Source organism: Chiloscyllium punctatum, chromosome 2, assembly GCF_047496795.1.
Source record: "Chiloscyllium punctatum isolate Juve2018m chromosome 2, sChiPun1.3, whole genome shotgun sequence".
Taxonomy (NCBI): domain Eukaryota; kingdom Metazoa; phylum Chordata; class Chondrichthyes; order Orectolobiformes; family Hemiscylliidae; genus Chiloscyllium; species Chiloscyllium punctatum.
Genome location: NC_092740.1, coordinates 112,360,907 through 112,381,542, shown reverse-complemented (window position 1 = coordinate 112,381,542; position 20,636 = coordinate 112,360,907). Strand labels below are relative to the sequence as shown.

The window sequence follows — 20,636 nt, the reverse complement described above, 5'->3', positions numbered from 1 at the left end:
GTCAAGTTTTGCACCTTCTCTAGTAGGTACATCCACATACTGAATGAGAAAATGTTCTTGTACACACTTAACAAATTCCTCTCCATCTAAACCCTTAACACTATGGCAGTTCCAGTCTATATTTGGAAATTTAAAATCCCCAACCATAACCACCCTATTATTCTTACAGATAACTGAGATCTCCTTACAAATATGTTTCTCCATTTCCCTCTGACAATTAGGGGGTCTGTAATACAACCCCAATAAGGTGATCATCCCTTTCTTATTTCTCAGTTCCACCCAAGTATCTTCGCTGGATGTATTTCTGGGAATATCGTCCCTCAGTACAGTTGTAATGCTGTCCCTTATCAAAAACAACACTCCCCCTCCTCTCTTGCCCGTCTTTCTCTCCTTCCTGTAACATTTGATCTTGGAACATTAAGCTGCTCTTTCTGTCCATCCCTGAGCCATGTTTCTGTAATTGCTATGATATCCCAGTCCCATGTTCCTAACCATGCCCTGAGTTCATCTGCCTTCCCTGTTAGACCTCTTGCAATAAAATAAATGCAGTTTAATTTATCAGTCCTATCTTGTTCTCTGTTTCGTCCCTGCCTGCCCTGATTGTTTGACTTGCCTTTGTTCTCAACTGTACCAGTCCTAGATTGATCTATTTCCTCACTATTTCCCTGGGATGCCCCCCCTCACCTTACTAGTTTAAATCCTCCCGAGCAGCACTAGCAAATCTCCCTGCCAGTATATTAGTCCCCTTCCAATTTAGGTGCAATCCATCCTTCTTGTACAGGTCAGTTCTACCCCAAATGAGCTTCCAATGATCCAAAAGTGTGAATCCTTCTCTCATATACCAGCTCCTCAGCCATGCATTCATCTGCTCTATCCTCCTATTCCTGCCCTCACTAGCTCGTATCACTGGGAGTAATCCAGATATTACTACTTTTGAGGACCTCCTTTTTAAATTCCTGCCTAATTCTGTAATCTCCCTTCAGAATTTCAATCTTTTCCCTTCTATATCGTTGGTTCCAATGTGTATAATGACCTCCTGCTGGCCCCTCTTCCCCTTGAGAACATTTTGTACTGTCTCTGAGACATCCTTGATCCTGGCACCAGGGACGCCACACACCATTCTGAATTTTCATTGCTGGCCACAGAAACGTCTGTCTGTACCTCAGACTAAAGAGTCCCCTAACGAAATCAATCTCTTGGAACCCAACGTACCCCTCATTGCATTAGGGCCAGTCTCAATGCCAGAAACTTGGCTGTTCGTGCTATGTTCCCCTGAGAATCCATCACTCCCTACATTTTCCAAAACAGTATACTTGTTTGAAATGCGGATAGCCACAAAAGACTCCTGCACTAACTGTCTACCTCTCTTAACTTTCCTGGAGTTAACTCATCTCTGTGTCAATCTGCGACTTTTCCCCCTTCCTATAATTGCCATCCATGTCATTCCCTTGCTCTTGAAAGTTCCTCATTGTCTCTAACTGTCTCTCCAGCCATTCCATTCAATCTGATAGGATTCACAACCAACCGCACATATTGCAGATCTAATCCTCAGTAACCCGTCAACTCTCCCTAAACTCCCACATCCAACAAGAAGAGCATATAACTCTACTAAGGGCCATTTTTGCTTCCTTCAATCTACAGACCCAGAAAATAACACTGTCTTATTCCTCTACAAACACTGCTTCAGGTTAAATTAGTACTTATGGCTTATATTTTAAGTTTAATCAAGAGACATATCTTAATAAAACATATAATTGTGGAAGAACCCACTCTACTCCCTACTGCAGACTTACTTTAAGGCCACAATTAAAAATATTCACTTATCTATTTCTATGCTGTGACCTGGGATTAAATAAAATGCCACAGATGTTTATCTTGATGAAGTAAATGTCACCATACTCTTAGAGGACCATTGGCTGGTCTCTCATTAGAGAGAGACGACTGGTGGTGATATTAACCTGAGGGTTCCCAGGCCTCAGCCCTTCATGATGACCTCAGCAAGTGCAGGATTTGAAGTTTCAATAAATTCAGTGGCATGAAATTGGAAATCACCTTAGGGAAGTGTTTGGTTCATTTGGCTGAAGGTTTATCGAGTTCTTTATCCACTTTTCTTGTTATAAGTGATGTTACTTCGTCTTCATTGACCGACAGATTCCGTTCTAATTTATTAGACATTCATCTGAAGAACAATAATCTCTCCTTCGTCTAGTGTTTTAATTGTAAAGTAGTGACTAAGAACCTAGAAACAGTGGCCTGTCATTTCCACCATAGAGAGCCCCTCCAGCTTTGGTACTTAATAATGTAAATGTACTGAGCTAAATTGAATAAAAAGCTAACTACTTCAGTGTCAGAAAACTACAAATACTGTTTGAAATATTCAGTGTGTCTACTCGTGTTTTCAGAGAATGGCCAGATTGGATTTTCAGATGGAGTCCTCCATCAGATTTGATGATATGAAAATTAACAATGCTCAAAAAGGCACTGAACAAGGGAAATAGAAGGCAGACTTTCAACCATGATCATTTTCTCTTATCTTTGTATAATGCCATTTATACCTCAAGATATTCTAAAATGCTTTATAGAAAAGCTTTTGAAATGTGTAACTATTGTGACATGAAGGAAGAACAAAATGTCAAAGCTGATCTAACATTCAGATAGCTGCCATCAGTATTAAAATGCTAATTTTGTTTCAATTTGACGAGATGTTATAATTAGCAGCATTCTTCCTGTCTGGAGTTCCATTGGTTCATGCATTCAAGTTGTGTAATTGGATTCTTAAGCAAAATTCTAAATTCAAGCCACACATTTCACTGATTTGTAGAAACAAGATGCATTGACTTCTCATTGTTACTCATTATTCAGTTTTGCTCACAGTATACTTTATTTGTAAAGTTTAAGGTACATTACATATCAATTGAAATCAAACGTTATATAAAATGCAAGACAATCCATTTTCTTTCAGTACAGTATGTTATAACCTGAGGTGCCTCTTGACATTTTTAATTATTTCATGGGATGTGGGCAATACTGGCAAGTCCAGCATTGTGCCCACCTTCTCAAACTGCTGCAGTACCTCTCATGAATTGCCGTTATAACTTATATTTAGTGTTAATTTCATGTCAGGTGTACAGGCCTGAAAGATTTACACAAATTCTAGCCCCCGTTGTCAACGATAATGAGAAGACCATGGACAGTGGAGCTTCCCCACTGAGCCTTCTGGATCATTGTTTACCAAGTTATTTATAGAAGTAAAGGGCATAGTTGAAGCTTTTTTTTTGTTGAGGGAATAAGCGTTTGCTCACAATTACTGGTAATCTCAGTAATATGAGACTGGGTGTTGCTAAACTGTTTATTTTCAGGGTACATGCTAAAATGTTGTATTCCCTAGGCCATTGTTACTATTCTCCAATGTAGAAGAATTTTCTTTAATTAAAGTGGCATAGACTTTACATTGTTGTATCCAACTTAAAAATCATTCATTTTCATTGAATTCTGTCCCAATTCCACGTGGTAGTGAACTTTGTGAAACAATAATTAATTTATTTCCCTGTCAAGCCTGTTTTTGAGTTCTAATTTAAGGTTACGTAAAATGATCTCTTGACCACCACATTGTTATTTATTTGTACAGGAAAAATAGAAGCATGAGGCTGTGCTGGCTTTGGGAGTCTTGTTCAGCAGGGATACTTTGTCTAATTCTGCGAAAAGTTTGGGCCAATGTAGCCATGCTTTGGAGAGAATTAATACTTCTAGTGCATTGTGCATAGTCGATGTCAAATTGCTTCTTCTCTCATAATCAACAGTATAATCCAACATTATTGCCAGTAGATCTGATGAAATGAATGCAAAATTATGCAAGGGACTGTTGGCAGTCTAACTGACCAGCCAGCACTTGCTCAGTTATCATAATTTTGCTGTCAGTTTGGGTTCTGCCTGAGCCATTCTGCCTGACTTCATTACAGCTTTGGTCCAAATGTGAAAGTAACTCCTTATGACATCAAGACTGAAGTTGACTGAGTGTGGCATCAAGGTGCATGAGCAAAATAGGAGTCAATGGGAATCAGTGGGGGCTGGGATATTTTTCACTTGTTGAATTATAAGGGTTATTGTTTTTGGAGGCCAGTCATCTCATCCTGGACATTACTGCAGAAACTTGTGAAGCAGTGTCCTAGGCCCACTTATCAATAATCGCTTCATCAATGACCTTCCTCTATCGTAAGTCACAGGTGAAGATGTTCACTGTTAGTTAAAGCATAGAACAGTACAGCACAGAACAGGCCCTTCAGCCCACAATGTTGTGCTGAGCATTTATCTTAATCTTAGATCAACCTAACCTAAACACCCTTCAACTTATTGCTGTGCATGTGCTTGTCCAGCAGTCGCTTAAACGTCCCTAATGTTTCTGACTCTACTGCCACCGCTGGCAGTGCATTTCACGCACTCACCACTCTCTACGTAAAGGCATCTTCCCATACCTTCCTCCAATCACTTTAAAATTATGACCCCTCGTGACAGCCATTTCTACTCTGTGGAAAGGTCTCTGCCTATCTACTCTATCTATGCCTCTCATTACCTCTATCAAGTCACCTCTCTTTCTTCCTTCTCTCCAGTGTGAAAAGCCCTAGCTCACTCAACCTCCCTTCATAAGACAAGTCCTCCAATCCAGGCAGCATCCTAGTAAATCTCATCTGCACCCTCTCCAAAGCATCTACATCCTTCCTGTAATGAGGCAACCAGACTGGACACAATATTCCAAGTGTGGTTTAACCACAGTTTTATAGAGCTGCAGCAAAACCTCATGGCTCTTAAACTCAACCCCCTGTTCATGAAAGCCAAAACACCAAAAGCTGCCTTAACAACCCTATCAACTTGTGTGGCAACTTTGAGGGATCAATGTATGTGAACCCCAAGACCCCACTGTTCCTCCATACTGCCAAGAATCCTGTCTTTAACCCTGTGTTCTGCATTGAAATTCAGCCTTCCAAAATGAATCACTTCACATTTATCCAGGTTGAACTCTATCTGCCACTTCTCAGCCCAGCTCCGCATCCTGTCAATGTCCTGTTGTAGCCTGCAGCAGCCCTTGACACTACCTACAACACCACCGACCTTGGTGACATTGGCAGGCATATTAACTCATCCTTCCACTTCTTCATCCAAGTCACTTATAAAAACTACAAAGGGCAGAGGCCCAAGAACAGATCCCTGCGGAATACCACTAGTCACCAATCTCCTAGCAGAATACTTTCCGTCCACTACCACTTGCTGCCTTCTTCGAGCCAGCTAATTCTGTATCCAGACAGCCAAATTTCCCTGGATCCCATACCTCTTAATTTTCTGAGTGAGTCTACTGTGGGGAGCCTTCTCAAATGTCTTACTGAAATCCATTTACACCATATCCATTGCTCGACCCTCATTAACTTGTCTCGTCACATCCTCAAATAACTCAATAAGGCTTGTGAGGCATGACCTGTCCCTCACAACTCCATACTGACTATCTTTAATTCAACTCTGTTTTTTTCAAATAGTCATTAATCCTATCTCTCAGAATCCTTTCCATTATCTTACTTACCATAGACATAAGACTGACTGGTCTGTAATCCCCTTTCTTGAACAGAGGAACAACACTCGCCTCCCTCTAATCATCCAGTACTACTTCTGTGGAGGGTGACGATGCACAGATCATTGCCAGAGGTGCAGCAATGTCATTCCTCACTTCCCCTGGTAACCTTGGTTATATGATCCAGCCCTGGGAACTTAGCTATCTTCCCAGTATTTCCAGCACATCCACTTTCTTAACATCAATCTGTTCAAGCCTATTAACCTTCTCCATGGTGTTCTCACTGTCAACAAGGTCCCTTTCTCCAGTGAATCCTGAAGCAAAAAAAACTATTTAGGGCCTCACACAATGTTCCCTATTTGTGATTCCTCAAATGCTGAATGTGTCTATGTACAGCAAGACCTGGACAGCCTCCAGGTTAGGCTTCGGTTGAGAAGTAGCAAATATTATTTACACCAGATAAATGTTAAACAATGACTATCTCCAATAAAATAATCTAACTGTCTTCCATTGACAGTATTATCATAGCTGAATTCCTCACTATCCACATCCTGTAGATTATTATTGACCAAGAATGAACTGGATCAAGCACATAAATGCTGTGGCTGCAAAACCAGGTCAGGAGTAACTTGTCTCCTGATTCACAAAGACTCCAGCATCTACAGGGCACGAGTAAGGAGTGTTATGTGATACTGTCCATTTACCTGTTGAATGCAGCTCTAACAGCATTCAAGAAGTTGCGCCTCATTCAGGACAAAACTTGATTTGCACTCTCTCTATCATTAAAACAATGATAAAATATTCTTGGAGAGAATAACAAGTGTTTCAGATCAGAGCCCCTTTGTCAGAGCAGCTGAATGACCATTGACTAATCAAGATCATGAACCATAAGATACTAGATTGGAAGTAGCTGTGGGTTGGAAGATAGAGGAGTCATTACAGCAGAGCCTGATTCACTCCCTACCCAACAGTTAGATACATGGAACTCCTGAGGTGTGGGAACCTCAATTGAGCTACCCTCAACTCTTACTTTACCTTGAGACTAGTTTTGGTGCCCTGTGCACCCTGCCACATCCTCAACCCAACTCCTGAGATCTCTGTGACTCAAGTATCCACTGAATAAGTATGGAATATCTTCAGTGAAACACTGTTTTAATTTTTTAATGTCCATCTTAAGGAAGCAATTGACAGTGTAGGTAGCTAATTAAGTTCAGAATAGTTAGAATAAGCAGGGCCTTCCTTAGCTTTAAAGTTTTATAAGTTTGAGTCCCTTAGTGTGCAGTAGTGCACAGCTCAGTGAATTATGCATGCTTCATTTTGACAAGGTATGTTATAGTGTGTTTTAAATATGCAGTTATATTTCATGGATAATTTGTTTTAGGCTAGGTCACTTTTTATTTTATTAAAATGGTGAAATATTTTTCTTCTATTTTCAGTTTCCAGAACAGTTCATCAGAAACGTAGGGAAAAAGAAATCTGCCAAGAGTCGACGGCATCCGTTGTGCAAACCACCTGCTAGATCTCCATCAACCCTGGTCAAACAAGAATTGATTAGTGATGAAGGTTAGCATTTTAGAGATCACATTTACATTGGAACTGTGAAATAGTAATTATTACTCTTGTCCATATTTTAATACATATTCAAAAGGTTTGCAGCATTTATTAAAAAATGTTTAAATATTGCATGTAGTTTAAAACTTTCATAACCAACTGCTGCTGTTTTAAAGTTCATTGCTGTGGTATACATCTGTGAAAGGATTTAGAATATTGCCAGTGAGTCACCTTTAGTGATTTTCTAGAGTTAATATAAGCAAACTGCTTACAATTGAGTAATTCTAACATCTTCAATTTTATAGTGTTCTCAGGTTCTAGCTGAACATATATTCTTTACTGCCAGAGTTCATAGCTGAGCTTCGGAAGGCTGTATTTTGAAGTATAGAATTTATTTATAATAACTTTAACAGGTGAATGTTCATTCAGAAATAAATACTTCTGTATGGTAATAGCAGTAATTTCTTAGACTTTTGACTCTGCCTCTGCAGTATGAATGCTGTATAAACCTTAGTTTTGTGATTAACAGAGAAGGAATAATGTTCACTGTTCACCTCACTGATAGTTGCTCTCCGAGGCCAGCTGCATTTAGAGTGAAGGCTTTCTGTCACAGAGTATCTGTTGCCTGGAATGTGATGTGGGCAAGTGTGTTTTCGTTGTTTAATTTGGCAGGAAAGTAAAAGGAGAGTATTATTTAAATGTGAATGACTGCAGTATTCTGAGGAGCATGCCCAAGAAATTCATGCTTTTTTTATTTTCTTGCTGGTTGCATGCATTCCTTAAATCAAGTGTTAATCTAACCTATTTCCTCTTGATATATCTAGAGCTTATGAATTTGATGCAGTAAGCTATTGGGCTTAATATGTGGGCTCAGTGTTAGGACAGTTGCTTTTTACTGTTTTTAATGAAGACGTGATCTGCAAGTTTTCACAATACAATTAATCGACATACTCAGCAGTATAGATAGTACTCGACTGCTCAGGAGGATCTTGGTGCACAGACGATTAGGCTTGAGACACAAATAAGTACATGTGTTTCAGTAGGATGCTAAACGATATGTACAGTCTCGGGCAAAAACTTTAATGCAAGTGGAGAATTAAAAGTTTGCATTTAACCCACCCCTAATTGAGATGTTCAAGCAAACATCCAGAGCCAGCATTTTATCATTGGTCATTTCTTGTACTGTTGCTTTTGTTAGACTTTAATTGAGACCTAATTAAGCACTTATTAAGAAAATAACTTCAAAATTGAAAATAAGTGTTAAAATGAAAATGCAAATGTATTACAAATGTTACAAGTTTTCCAAAGCAATAATTCATCTACTTTTTTTAACTTCTGAGCTAATTAAATCAGGAATTGGACTTGTTGATAATAGGATCATTGATCAAGAATATTGACTTTAAAAAATTGATAAGCTGAATATTTCGACAGAATGATGGGTTGTAATTGCTGATGGGCTTTAAAACCTTAATCACATTCTGCTGAGTCTGGAAACAGTTCTCCCAGCGCTTGCTTCCTTATGTTCCCTAACATTGAGATATCTCTTTCATAAATGTTTCCCCTGTTTGTCCAGATTCGTACTCTGGATAGCCTCTTAATTGTGAGTTTAAATCGACTTATAGTGAAGCTGATAAATTAAGGCAGTTGCCCAGTTCTCTCGTTGATTATCAGTGTTATTTTAATGTGATGATTTTCCTGTTTTATTTCTGGAACCGTGCAACAGTTTTAAGAAATGTATGTGCTGGGAAGAGTGCTGTTTATTATCATCTGTTGAACATCCCAGCTCTTGGTAATAAGGGACAAGTCAGACCCCTCAGAGTGAATCTAGTTTGATAGATCATAAGTTTTTATCTTAAAGTTTGTTTACTTCAGTTACTGAACATATTCATCCAAGGATGTCAATGTACTGTTAACAAAAGAACATCAAAGTTTCTTACATCCAAACTAAAATATTTAATTACATTGTAAGAACTTGTTGAAATTGTCCTATTACAAATTTTTAAAATAAAAATTAAATCCTATTATTCTTGATAGCAAACTTAGAGTCTGAAACCTCAGTGAAAGGTTTCTACTTTATAGTTTCTGACTGGCAAATTTCTATATTCACTTGGTGATATTATCTTTAATTAATGTCTCTTTGTGGGATCTTTAAACAAATTGCTAACATAGCTCACTTAAATCTAAACATATGTTCCTTAAACTCATGCATTCAGCAGCCTTACAAGACATCTTCCTCGGTTTCTGGATGTTTTCCTTTACTAAATTCTAAGCACTCGGGAGTTATTTTCTTCCACCCTAACTGTTCTGGAGACTGCTAAAATGTACTTGTTGCTGTTGTAGGCCTTTTTTCTCTCAGCAATCTGCACCTCTCTCTGAAAGAAACCTGCACACTCACAGGCCTTCTGGATAATCCTGACTCCTCCTCTCTCTGCCTGGGTCTTAGTAAATTCTATATTTAAGCCTTTTATTTTCTCTCTTCTATTCTTCTTGTGGAAAGCACTGAACTTTTCACCTCAATGTTTTTTTAAGCCTCATTGAAATGCAACAATCAAATTTCTGGATAACAAAAAGAGAAATGCTGGTGAAACTCAGCAGGTCTGGCAGCATCTGCAGAAAGAAAGTAGAGTTAATATTTAAGTCATGTGACGCTTCACTAAAACTGTTAGAAACTCAGAAAAGATGGTTTCTATACTGAAGGTAAAGTTGGGACGGTGCATAGAGAAGGGAGAGGACAATGGAGAGTTGGAGATGGAACCCAGAGAGAGAGAGTCCTGCACCACTCAAACCTTAAACATGAAATTCAAACTATTTTCTTCCCTCCTTAACATGCCAGTATAGAAGTACAAATCAAACTTTTGTCGATACATGGTTCTGTCCATTTTTTGAATTCAAGTTTCCAAATACAATATTAACTTCCAAAACCTTGTGAAGGATTTTTGAGTGCACATAGAAACAATGTGCCCCCTGTGATAAATGTGATACAATCTGAATCTTAATATACAGGGAACAAAATAAGCCATGTACAACTCATGCAGAATTTGCTAGAAAAACTCTGCAGATCTGGCAGCATCTGTGGAGAGAAGGCAGAGTTAATGTCTTGTGTCCAGTGACCCTTCTTCAGACCTCTAGCAGATTTCCAGCATCTGTAGTTCTTTGTTTTTTTTGTCAAGCACACAAGCCATGTTCCCTTAAGATTCACATGTGTGGCTGTGCAGAAACCTTAAAAGAACCAAATAGTGCAATTGACAGACTGTGCTCAATAGTGAAAATTAAATAAGGGCATTGCTTTGAAAGCTTGGGTTACGGAGAATTGTAATATGCAGGTGGGTTACTGCTGAATCTGCAGAGCCTGCATGAGGTTATTTGGAAATAAAATAACGGAGGAGGCATCTTAGTGTCTAAATTCTTGCTTAGGAGCTAGAATTGGGTATATCAATATTGAAGAATGTTCAGGCGGTCTTGGGGGGAGTTGAACTGGATTTATGAATGCTTAGAAGGATGCTGGAAGGTAGCATTGTGATAAAGAGGAGATGGTGTTTGTGAAATTGGGTCTTGGCAAATATGGATCATCCTACCGAAGAGCTATGAGGCCTTTCCTACTTGCTGATTGATGACCATTGGGACGTCCAAGTCAGTTCTTGGCATGAAAAGATTTTAGGATTGTAACTGTTATTCAAAAGTATCAAAGCTTTATCCAAAATATTTAAATAGTAATATTAATGCGGTAGATTATCAGACATAAAGTTAAACTATTGGCATATCTATGTGATTGGCTAAGTTAGAAGGTTTTGGATTTTCAGATTGTTTGGCTTTAAGGAAGAAAATATCCATAAACCTTTTAATTTCTCATCCTATCTATTCCTCTGAACTTTCTGACTCTCTTGCTAACTGTCTGGCTTGAGCATCTGCCCCCACATCACTCCACCAGCACCTTCCAACCAATTAGTTACCTAACCTAATCCACCTGTTATTTATAGTTCTCCAATCAATGCTCAGTATGTGAAAAATACAGTGCATTGAATTATTTTCCGACTGTACCCCTTGTTGCTTCCCCTTGAGAGAACTGCCAGTTCAGTACAAATTTTATCTGCATTATGCTACTAATTTCACAAAAAATGCATATAATAAATGCAAATTATTAAACTGGATGAAGTAATTCATTTTTCTGAGGGTTTGGCATATGTTCTTTAGTTCAGACCCTAAGACAAAGGAGCAGAAGTTAGACCGTATAGCCAATTGAGTCTGCTCTGCTATTGAATCATGGCTGATACATTTCTCATCCCCACTCTCCCAACTTCTCCCCATAACCCGAGATCCCCTTGACAATCAAGAACTGATCTACCTCAGTCTTAAAAGCACTCAATGACCTGGCCTCCACAGCCTTTTGTGGCAGTGAATTCTATAGATTCACCACTCTCTGGCTGAAGAAGTTTCTCCTTAGCTCGGTTCTAAAAGATCTTACCTTCACTCTAAGGCTGTGCCCTCAGGTCCTCGTCTCTCCATTAGGATATCTTCCCAACATCCACTCACTCCAGGCCATCCAATATTCTGTCAGCTTGAATTAGATTCCCTCCCATATGCTTCTAAACTCCATAAAGTATAGACCCAGAGTCCTCGAACGTTCCTCATATGCTAAACTTTTCATTCCTGGGACCATTCTTGTGGAAACAAGTTGAGAACATCTTATTAGTGACTGCTGTTGATCTGGGGGCAAAGGACAGGCTAGGTTTGAGTGCATGTTAGAACAATTAACAGAATATAGACTGAGGAAAATATTGACCGACCACTGTGAGAGATAGACTTAGGAGTCTGGAAAAGGACATAAAAGTCAATTTGTAAGTCAAAATAATGGTGGTGAAACATTTTTAATTCAAACAAATCTAGAATAATTACGAAAGCATAATTCAAAAGGCAGAAGATCAGTGCTAAATTTATTCAAGTTTACGATAGCAGGAAACATCAGTAATTTTTAGTGCAGTAATTGAGCTTTGAGGTGTCTGGTGATATCTTGGTGATCTTCTTCATACATAGGTAGAATTGAAATAATGAAAGAACAAAGTTTTAATGCAACATTTTCAGTAATACTTAACCGTGTAATTAGAAAGTAATTTTAATTGATGTGGTAAACTGTTACTGAGTTAAAAGTGCAACCAATTATATTAGTATCATTTAATGCATTTCATTATGTTTTTAAAATTCTTTTGGAGAGCTGAAGAATTACTCAGTGATTGTTTTTAGGTTTTAATTTATTAAAACTATTTTTGTCCAAAGTTTCAGCCAAATTTAAAACACAATGTGTTTGGTTTTCAGGTCCAATTCACTGGTGATGTTTTTCACTATACCGTTTTGAAAAAGTAAAACGCATACTTATAGTTCATGTGGGTCTTATCCCTCTCCCTGTTATACTTTCATGGTTGAATATAATCTGAATGAAGTTGATAAGCAGCTGTATGATTATGCATCATTTATGCAGCTCACTATTTCAGAGGCCAGCAAATCCAGTTATGCCTCAGATTGTCATAAGTTGCCACTGCACCTGAAAGAAGAGGGGTGGATTCACTGGAACTGAAGAACACCAAGGAGATAAGATAATGAAATCCTTTATTGCATTAAATGCCCAACAGAGTAACAAAAATAAGAACAAAAAGCTTAATCATAGGTAAGGATCTCTAAATCTTGCAGAATGGAGCTGGGTCCAAACGTGCACAATACATGTCTCTGGACTCATGTGAATGCTAGTAGCAATGCAGTTAGACAAAGATGTCTCTAGTCCCAACAGTGGTAGTTGACCTCAATATAAAGTAATGCTATTATCTGTTTTTGGCCAAAATGCTGACCATCTAAATTGGCAGGACCTCCAATGACTTGCCACAAAGATCAGAGCACCCGAAGTAAAAGTATTATTTATCTCATCATGGGATTTCTGTGGCAATAGGCGGGATTTAAGAATGGTGTGTTGTCTTCCTGGTGCCAGGATTAAGGACATCACAGACAGAGTGCAGGAAATCCTCAAGGGCGAAGGTGAAGAGCCAGAGGTGGTGGTACATGTCGGCACAAATGATGTCAGGAAGAAGAGGAGGAACATGCTACAGCGGGTCTTCGGAGAACTAGGAAGAAGGCTGAACAGCAGGACGTCCAGGGTGATTATCTCTGGTTTGATTCCAGTTCCTCAGGCTGGAGAGGACAGGAACAGGGAGATAATGGACTTGAATGTGTGGCTGGGCAACTGGTGCAGGAAGCAAGGATTTAACTTCTTGAATCATTGGGGTATGTTTTGTGGTAAGCATAAATTATACAAAAGAGACAGTTTGCACTTTAATAGGTTGGGGACCAACATTCTGGCAGGCAGGTTTGCTACTGCAACACAGCTGCATTTAAACTAAATAGCGAGGGGGAGGGGACAAACTGGAAGTTTAAGAAGGAAATTGAAGGGAAAGTTAGAACAAGGGAAGTCAAGAAAGACAATGGTATCAATGAAGCAGAAAACTCAAAAAGGGATCATGCCATAAGGTTGAGTGAAATAGGGGTTGATAGGAAGGGTGAGGGCAGTAACAAATTAAAAATACTATATATGAATGCACAAAGTATTAGAGATAAGATGGATGAGCTTGAGGCTCTTTTGGAAATTGGCAGCTACGATATTGTGGGGATAACAGAGTCGTGGCTTCAAGTGGACAGGGCCTGGGAAATGAATATTCAAGGCTATAGGTGCTATTGTAAGGACAGACTGACAGGCAGAGGGGGTGGGGGGTGGCCTTGTTGGTAAGGGATGATATTCAGTCCCTTGCGTGGGGGGACCGAGAATCAGGGGATGTAGAGTCAGTATGGATAGAGCTGATAAATTCTAAGGGTAGACAGACCCTCTTGGGGGTTATCTACAGGCCCCCAAACAGTAGTATGGATGTAGGGTGTAGGTTGAATAAGGAGCTGAAATTGGCCTGTCGCAAAGATGTTACTATAGTTGTTATGGGGGATTTCAACATGCAGGTAGACTGAGAGAATCAGGATGGTATTGGACCTCAAGAAAGAGACTTTGTGGAGTGCCTCTGAGATGGATTCTTAGAACAGCTGGTGCTGGAGCCGACCAGGGAGAAGGCAATTCTGGATCTGGTATTGTGTAACGAACCAGAATTAATCAGGGACCTCGAAGTGAAGAAGCCATTGGGAAGGAGTGACCATAATACAATAAGCTTCAATCTGCAATTTGAGAGGGAGAGGGTACAATCGGAAGTGACAATATTTCAGTTGAATAAAGGGAACTATGGAGCTATGACGGAGGAGCTGGCCTAATTTCAGTGGTGCAATACCTTAGCAGGGATGACAGTGGAAGATCAATGGCAGATATTTCTGGGGATAATGCAGGAGATGCAGGATCAGTTCATTCCAAAAAGGAAGAAAGATCCTATGAGGAGGCAGGGGTGGCCGTGGCTGACGAGGGAAGTTAAGGACCATATAAAGACAAAAGGAAAAAAAAATAACATAGCAAAGATGAGTGGGAAAACGGAGGACTCTGAAGCTTTTAAAGAACAACAGAGGATTACTAAGGAGGAAATACGCAGAGAAAAAATGAGGTACGAAGGTATACTGGCCAAAAATATAAAGGAGGATAGTAAAAGCTTTTTTAGGTAAGTGAAAGGGAAAAAAATGGTTAAGACTAAAATTGGGCCCTTGAAGACAGAAACAGGGGAATATATTATGGGGAAATAAATGGCAAAAGAGTTGAATTGGTACTGCAGATCTGTGTTCACTGGGGAAGATACAAGCAATCTCGCTGCGGTAACAGTGGCTGAAGGACCTGAACTGAAGGGAATTTATATTTGCCAGGAATTGGTGTTGGAGAGACTGTTAGGTCTGAAGGCTGATAAGTCCTCGGGGCCTGATGGTCTACATCCCAGGGTACTGAAGGAGATGGCTCTAGAAATCGTGGATGCGTTGGTGATTATTTTCCAGAGTTCGATAGATTCGGGATCAGTTCCTGCGGATTGGAGGGTGGCTAATGTTGTACCACTTTTTAAGAAAGGAGCGAGAGAGAAAGCAGGAAATTATAGACCAGTTAGTCTGACCTCAGTGGTGGGAAAGATGCTGGAGTCAATTATAAAGGATGGAGTTACGATACATCTGGATAGCAGGAACAGGATAGATCAGAGTCAGCATGGATTTATGAAGGGGAAATCATGCTTGATTAATCTTCTGGAATTTTTTGAGGATGTAACTCTGAAGATGGACAAGGGAGATCCAGTGGATGTAGTGTACCTGGACTTTCAGAAAGTTTTTGATAAAGTCCCACATAGGAGGTTAGTGAGCAAAATTAGGGTGCATGGTATTGGGGGCAAAGTACTGACTTGGATTGAAAATTGGTTGGCTGACAGGAAACAAAGAGTAGTGATAAACGGCTCCATTTCGGAATGGCAGGCGGTGACCAGTGGGGTACCACAGGGATCAGTGCTGGGACCGCAGCTTTTTACAATATATATTAATGATATAGAAGATGGTATTAATAGTAATATTAGCAAATTTGCTGATGATACAAAGCTGGGTGGCAGGGTGAAATGTGAGGAGGATGTTAGATTACAGGGTGACCTGGACAGATTAGGTGAGTGGACAGATGCATGGCAGATGCAGTTTAATGTGGATAAATGTATGGCTATCCACTTTGGTGGCAAGAACAGGAAGGCAGATTACTACCTAAATGGAGTCAAGTTAAGTAAAGGGGCAGTCCAAAGAGATCTGGGTGTTCCTGTACACCAGTCAATGAAGGTAAGCATGCAGGTACAGCAGGTAGTGAAGAAGGCTAATAGCATGCTGGCCTTCATAACAAGAGGGATTGAGTATAGAAGCAAAGAGGTTCTTCTGCAGCTGTACAGGGCCCTGGGGAGACTGCACCTGGAATATTGTGTGCAGTTCTGGTCTCCAAATTTGAGGAAAGACATTCTGGCTATTGAGGGAGTGCAGCGTTGGTTCACGAGGTCAATTCCTGGAATGGCGGGACTATCTTATGTTGAAAGATTGGAGCAACTGGGCTTGTATACCCTTGAGTTTAGAAGACTGAGAGGGGATCTGATTGAGACATATAAGATTATTAAAGGATTGGACACTCTGGAGGCAGGAAACATGTTTCTGCTGATGGGTGAGTGCCAAACCAGAGGACACAGCTTAAAAATACGTGGTAGGCCATTTAGGACAGAGATGAGGAGAAACTTCTTCACCCAGAGAGTGGTGGCTGTGTGGAATGCTTTGCCCCAGAAGGCAGTGGCGGCCCAGTCTCTGGATTCGTTTAAGAAAGAGTTGGATAGAGCTTTCAAGGATAGTGGAATCAAGGGTTATAGAGATAAGTCAGGAACAGGATACTGATTGAGGATGATCAGCCATGATCATAATGAATGGTGGTGCAGGCTCGAAGGGCCTACTTCTGCACCTATTGTCTATAACCCTGCAAAGCCAGGGTGTATTGTTAATTGTTAAAGAGAATTTGTGATTAAGACTGCATTGTGTTTTAGTAGCTATGTATTGTTTATTCTAAGATAAAGGTCAGGGCTTTCCCAATATGAGAATTTACTCTATGGTTGTGGGGACCAGGAGCATATATTAAGGTGTGACTTGTATGCCTGTTTGTAAATATCACCAAAGTCGTATTATCATAAACACAGTAGTGTGATGTGAATGAAAGTTTAATATATGCAAGTATAATTATTTAGTTATAAAAAAAGTTGGGTTACAGTACTCTTGTCATAGCATGAATGGAATCTATTTGGGGATTTTCAGTTGGTTGAGATATGGAATTGGGTTCAAGTTACATTTTTTCTAGTACTATTGGTTGTTTTGCTTGTGGAAGACCAATTTGGAACTTCTTTCACAGGTTGTTAGTTTAATCCTTGAGGTGATGTAGAACTTACTGGTTGTAATCATGAGTGAAACAATTTGATATTTGACTCCATAAATTTGATAAGTACGAAATACCATAATAGAATCTTTAGAAAATAAATAATCAGTATTTTTGTTAGTGTTGCTGTACATTGCCAATAGCAATCATACTCTTTACTGATTTTTTTTTACGTAATAAGGTAAATATAACAGTTAATAGTTTTGTTACAATTGAAAAACCTGAAGAGAGGCTGTTCATTTTTGCCTAAGGTAATGCCTTCATTTGAAGAATGGTGAAAGGTTCACTTCTAACAGCATGAGTGGAATATTGAATTTGATTCCTTTGTTTTTATTGATTAGGATTTTAAATTTTAATTTGTTTGATCTTACTCCCCAGTATTTCTCAGCTAACATGAAATGATGGCCATTTGAATTGGAACTCAAGTACTTGTGAAACATTTGAATTCATCTTTAATACTTGATATTGTGAACTAGAGCATGGCTTTTTGTCAGGTGCAGCCTTTATATACCAGTGCCTGTTTTGTCTTTACCTATTTTATCTTGCTACATAACATAACTTGTCCCAAATAAGGCTAGTGGTGATGCAGTACTTGAGCCAGATTTTCTGAACGATTATGAAGGGAAAAACATCATAGACCTGTCTTTCCACTTCAGCAGTGTAAGTGAAAAGAAACAAATGAACGTTCAGGGACATTTCATACAAAGGGTTGAGTTAAGTGCAGGTCAAGGTAGGTCTAGAACCTAAATGGGGGGAGGTCAGTCTTGTACCTCCTTTGGTAAACAATGCTACTAATGAGTAAATTGACCAACAAAAGTAACAGTCAAAAAGTGTGGCACTGGAAAAGCACAGCATCCAAGGAGCAGATGAGTTGACATTTCAGGCATAAATCCTTCATCAGGAATGTGGAAGGGGAAGGGGGCTGTATCTTAAATAGGGGAATAAGGATGGGGCGCGGGGAAGGCTTGAATGGAGGTTGGAGGGTAATTGTGACATGTCGGTGGGGAGGGTGGAGTGTAGAGGTGGTAAGGAAGACTTACAGGTCAAGAGATGGTGCTGTGTAGAAGGGTTGGATCTGAGATGTGGTGGGAGGAGGAGTGATTTGGAAACTAGCAAAGTTGATGTTGATGCCATGTGGTTGGAGGGTTCCAAGGTGGAAGTTGAGGCATTCTTCCTCTAGTTCTCAGGTGGCTTTGATTTGGTGGTGCAAGAGACACTAGACTTGTAACAGGTTTACATAGTTTAGTTGTTTATTTCTCCAGCTGAAGAAATGACTGGAAATTAAGGGAAACAAGTTTTTGGTAACATTCATTTGCTGCTCAGAAATGAATTATCATAATGATTCACATCTCTGAAAAATACTTCTCACTGAAAGATTAGGTAAATGTAAATGAAAGCAGGTGCTTAACACCCATTTGTAATTCAGAACCTGAGTTGTACTGTGGTATCATTACATTTTTGTAATTACAGACAATTCCGAAAGAAAGATGCACAGACGTCATACTGAAATTATTAAGAAGTTATCAAAGGTCAATATGAAGAGACAGTTAATGAAGTAATGCTGATTTGTGTTGCCACAACAAAAATATAAAATCGAAAACAGTAAAATTTGCATTGATATTGGCTGGACTCATTAATTCAGTATTTTAATTGTAAATTTAATACATTTTCTGGGTGGTAAGGTGGCTCAGTGGTTAGCACTGCTGACTCAGCACCAGGGACCTGGGTTCAACTTCACCCTCGAGCAACTGCCTGTGTGGAATTTTGACGTTCTCCTCACATCTGCGTGGGTTTCCTCCGGGTGCTCCAGTTTCCTCCCACAGTCCAAAGATGTGCAGGGTAGGTAGATTGGCCATGTTAAATTGCCCATAAGATCCAAGGCTGTGCAAACTAGGTGGGTTAGCTGTCGGAAATTTGGAGTTATAGGGCTAGGGTAGTGGGGTGGGTTTAGTTAAAATGCTCTCCGGAGAATCAGTGTAAATTCAATTTGAGGAATGGCCTGCTTCCACACTAGAAGAATTCCATGATTCTATGATTTTTGGTTGTTGTAAGTGATTTATGACAGTGAGTACACATATCTGTTCAAATTTTACATTTACTTTAAAGGTTTGAGTGTTTAAACAACTTGAACATTAGCATTCAGTGCAAATTTGAAGAAGTGCTGCATTTTAAAGGTCATGTCTTTTGGAATGACTTTGAGACTCCACCTGCCCCTTCATATCCCATGATAATTAACTGAGAAATAAATGACACAATTTTCCTAATGTTCTATCTAATGTTATCTCTTTGTCACCATCACCACTAAAATGGATTGGTTAAGCATTGTTGCTGATGATTGTAGAATCTTACTAGACTCTGATTGGCTGCCAAGTCTGCAGAAGTAAGACTGAGTCACTGGCCAGATGAAACATACAAGTGGAGGACTTTGGGATAGGTGATATATAAATGTTTAAGACAAGAACAATGAAGAATTTTAATTAAATTGTTCAATTACTTTCATTGAGAGTTCACATTCACCCTTTTTTAAAAAGATGGCAGGCAATAAGTTGTTTTAAACAAAAACGTATGGAATAAGCTGAAGCATAAAGTGTAAAAGCAAGAGGGTCGTACTTAATAATTAGGCCTCACATGGAATATAGTACCCAATTCTGGACTCCATGTTTAGAATCAACTTCAAGGCCTGGGAAAATACTGAGGATGTTTTCTATAATGGGTACCAGGACTGAAGGACTTCAGTTGTGTGGAGAAACTGGGAAGTATTGAATTGGTTTTCTTTTTGAAGAGAAGGTTGTTCAAAATTGTGGAGGTTTTGATAGAGTGGATGCCAATAAATTATTTCCTTTGGTGAGAGCGTTAGTAAACAGAGAACGTAGATTTAAGGTAATTGACAAAAGTTCAAAGGAAACATAAAAGTGTTTTTTCTAGCGTGTGTTATGGTCTGAATAGTTTGCCTGTAAGGATGGTGAAAACAATTTCAGGGGCAACATTCAAATGGGCTTCAATATATATTTGAAAAGGTACACTCTGCAGGTCTAAGAGGAAGAGCAAAGGAATGAGATCATGAAATTCTTTGCAACATTATTTTAGAGATGTCACAGTCACAATGGGTTGGATTTAATGGCAACACTAGTGGACTAGAGAGATGGTAGAATCATTGGCTAGTATTGATATTGCATAAGACCCAGGAGGAAAAAGGTTATTGGAGGTGTGAGAACGCAGTTAAATGGGAGGGTCTCACTGGGACCTGTCAGGCAGAACCGAGGAGAAGGAAGTCTGTTTATTGGATAGAGGCCCTTCCTGATTTTACAGGATTAATTTAAACAGTATTCATCCTTTGAAATTGGTTAACATTATTTTCTATGTTAGCTAGTGAGTAAATGGACGACACAATTAGAGTTAGTCAGGAGTGCACAGGACCACCTTGAAATTAACTGTCATGATCAGCATGTACCTTTAATTCCACCTTTTTTTTGCATTCCCCATTTTTTATTAAGTTATGTTTGAATAGATCTGATGGAATTGTCTCTGTATTGTCTCCACAATTTGCTCATTTTATGAAATGGCTAGCTTAACAAGATAGCAATGTAGCATGGATACGCTTAAGGTACCTCCCGTGGCTTAGTATTATGTGGTAAGATTACTCACAAA

The 20,636-nt window shown here is 39.3% G+C and overlaps 1 protein-coding gene across 5 annotated transcripts in view; it reads left to right on the top strand.

Moving 5' to 3' along the window:
- The window catches only part of LOC140487885 (lysine-specific demethylase 4C-like), a 427,159-nt gene that overhangs the window by 221,407 nt on the left and 185,116 nt on the right, over positions 1–20,636 (top strand). For all 5 annotated transcript variants that reach the window (XM_072587280.1, XM_072587271.1, XM_072587299.1 and 2 more), the window contains one exon: positions 6,994–7,120. In XM_072587280.1, coding sequence (XP_072443381.1) covers positions 6,994–7,120 — 127 coding nt within the window. The remainder of the gene's footprint in view (positions 1–6,993; positions 7,121–20,636) is intronic.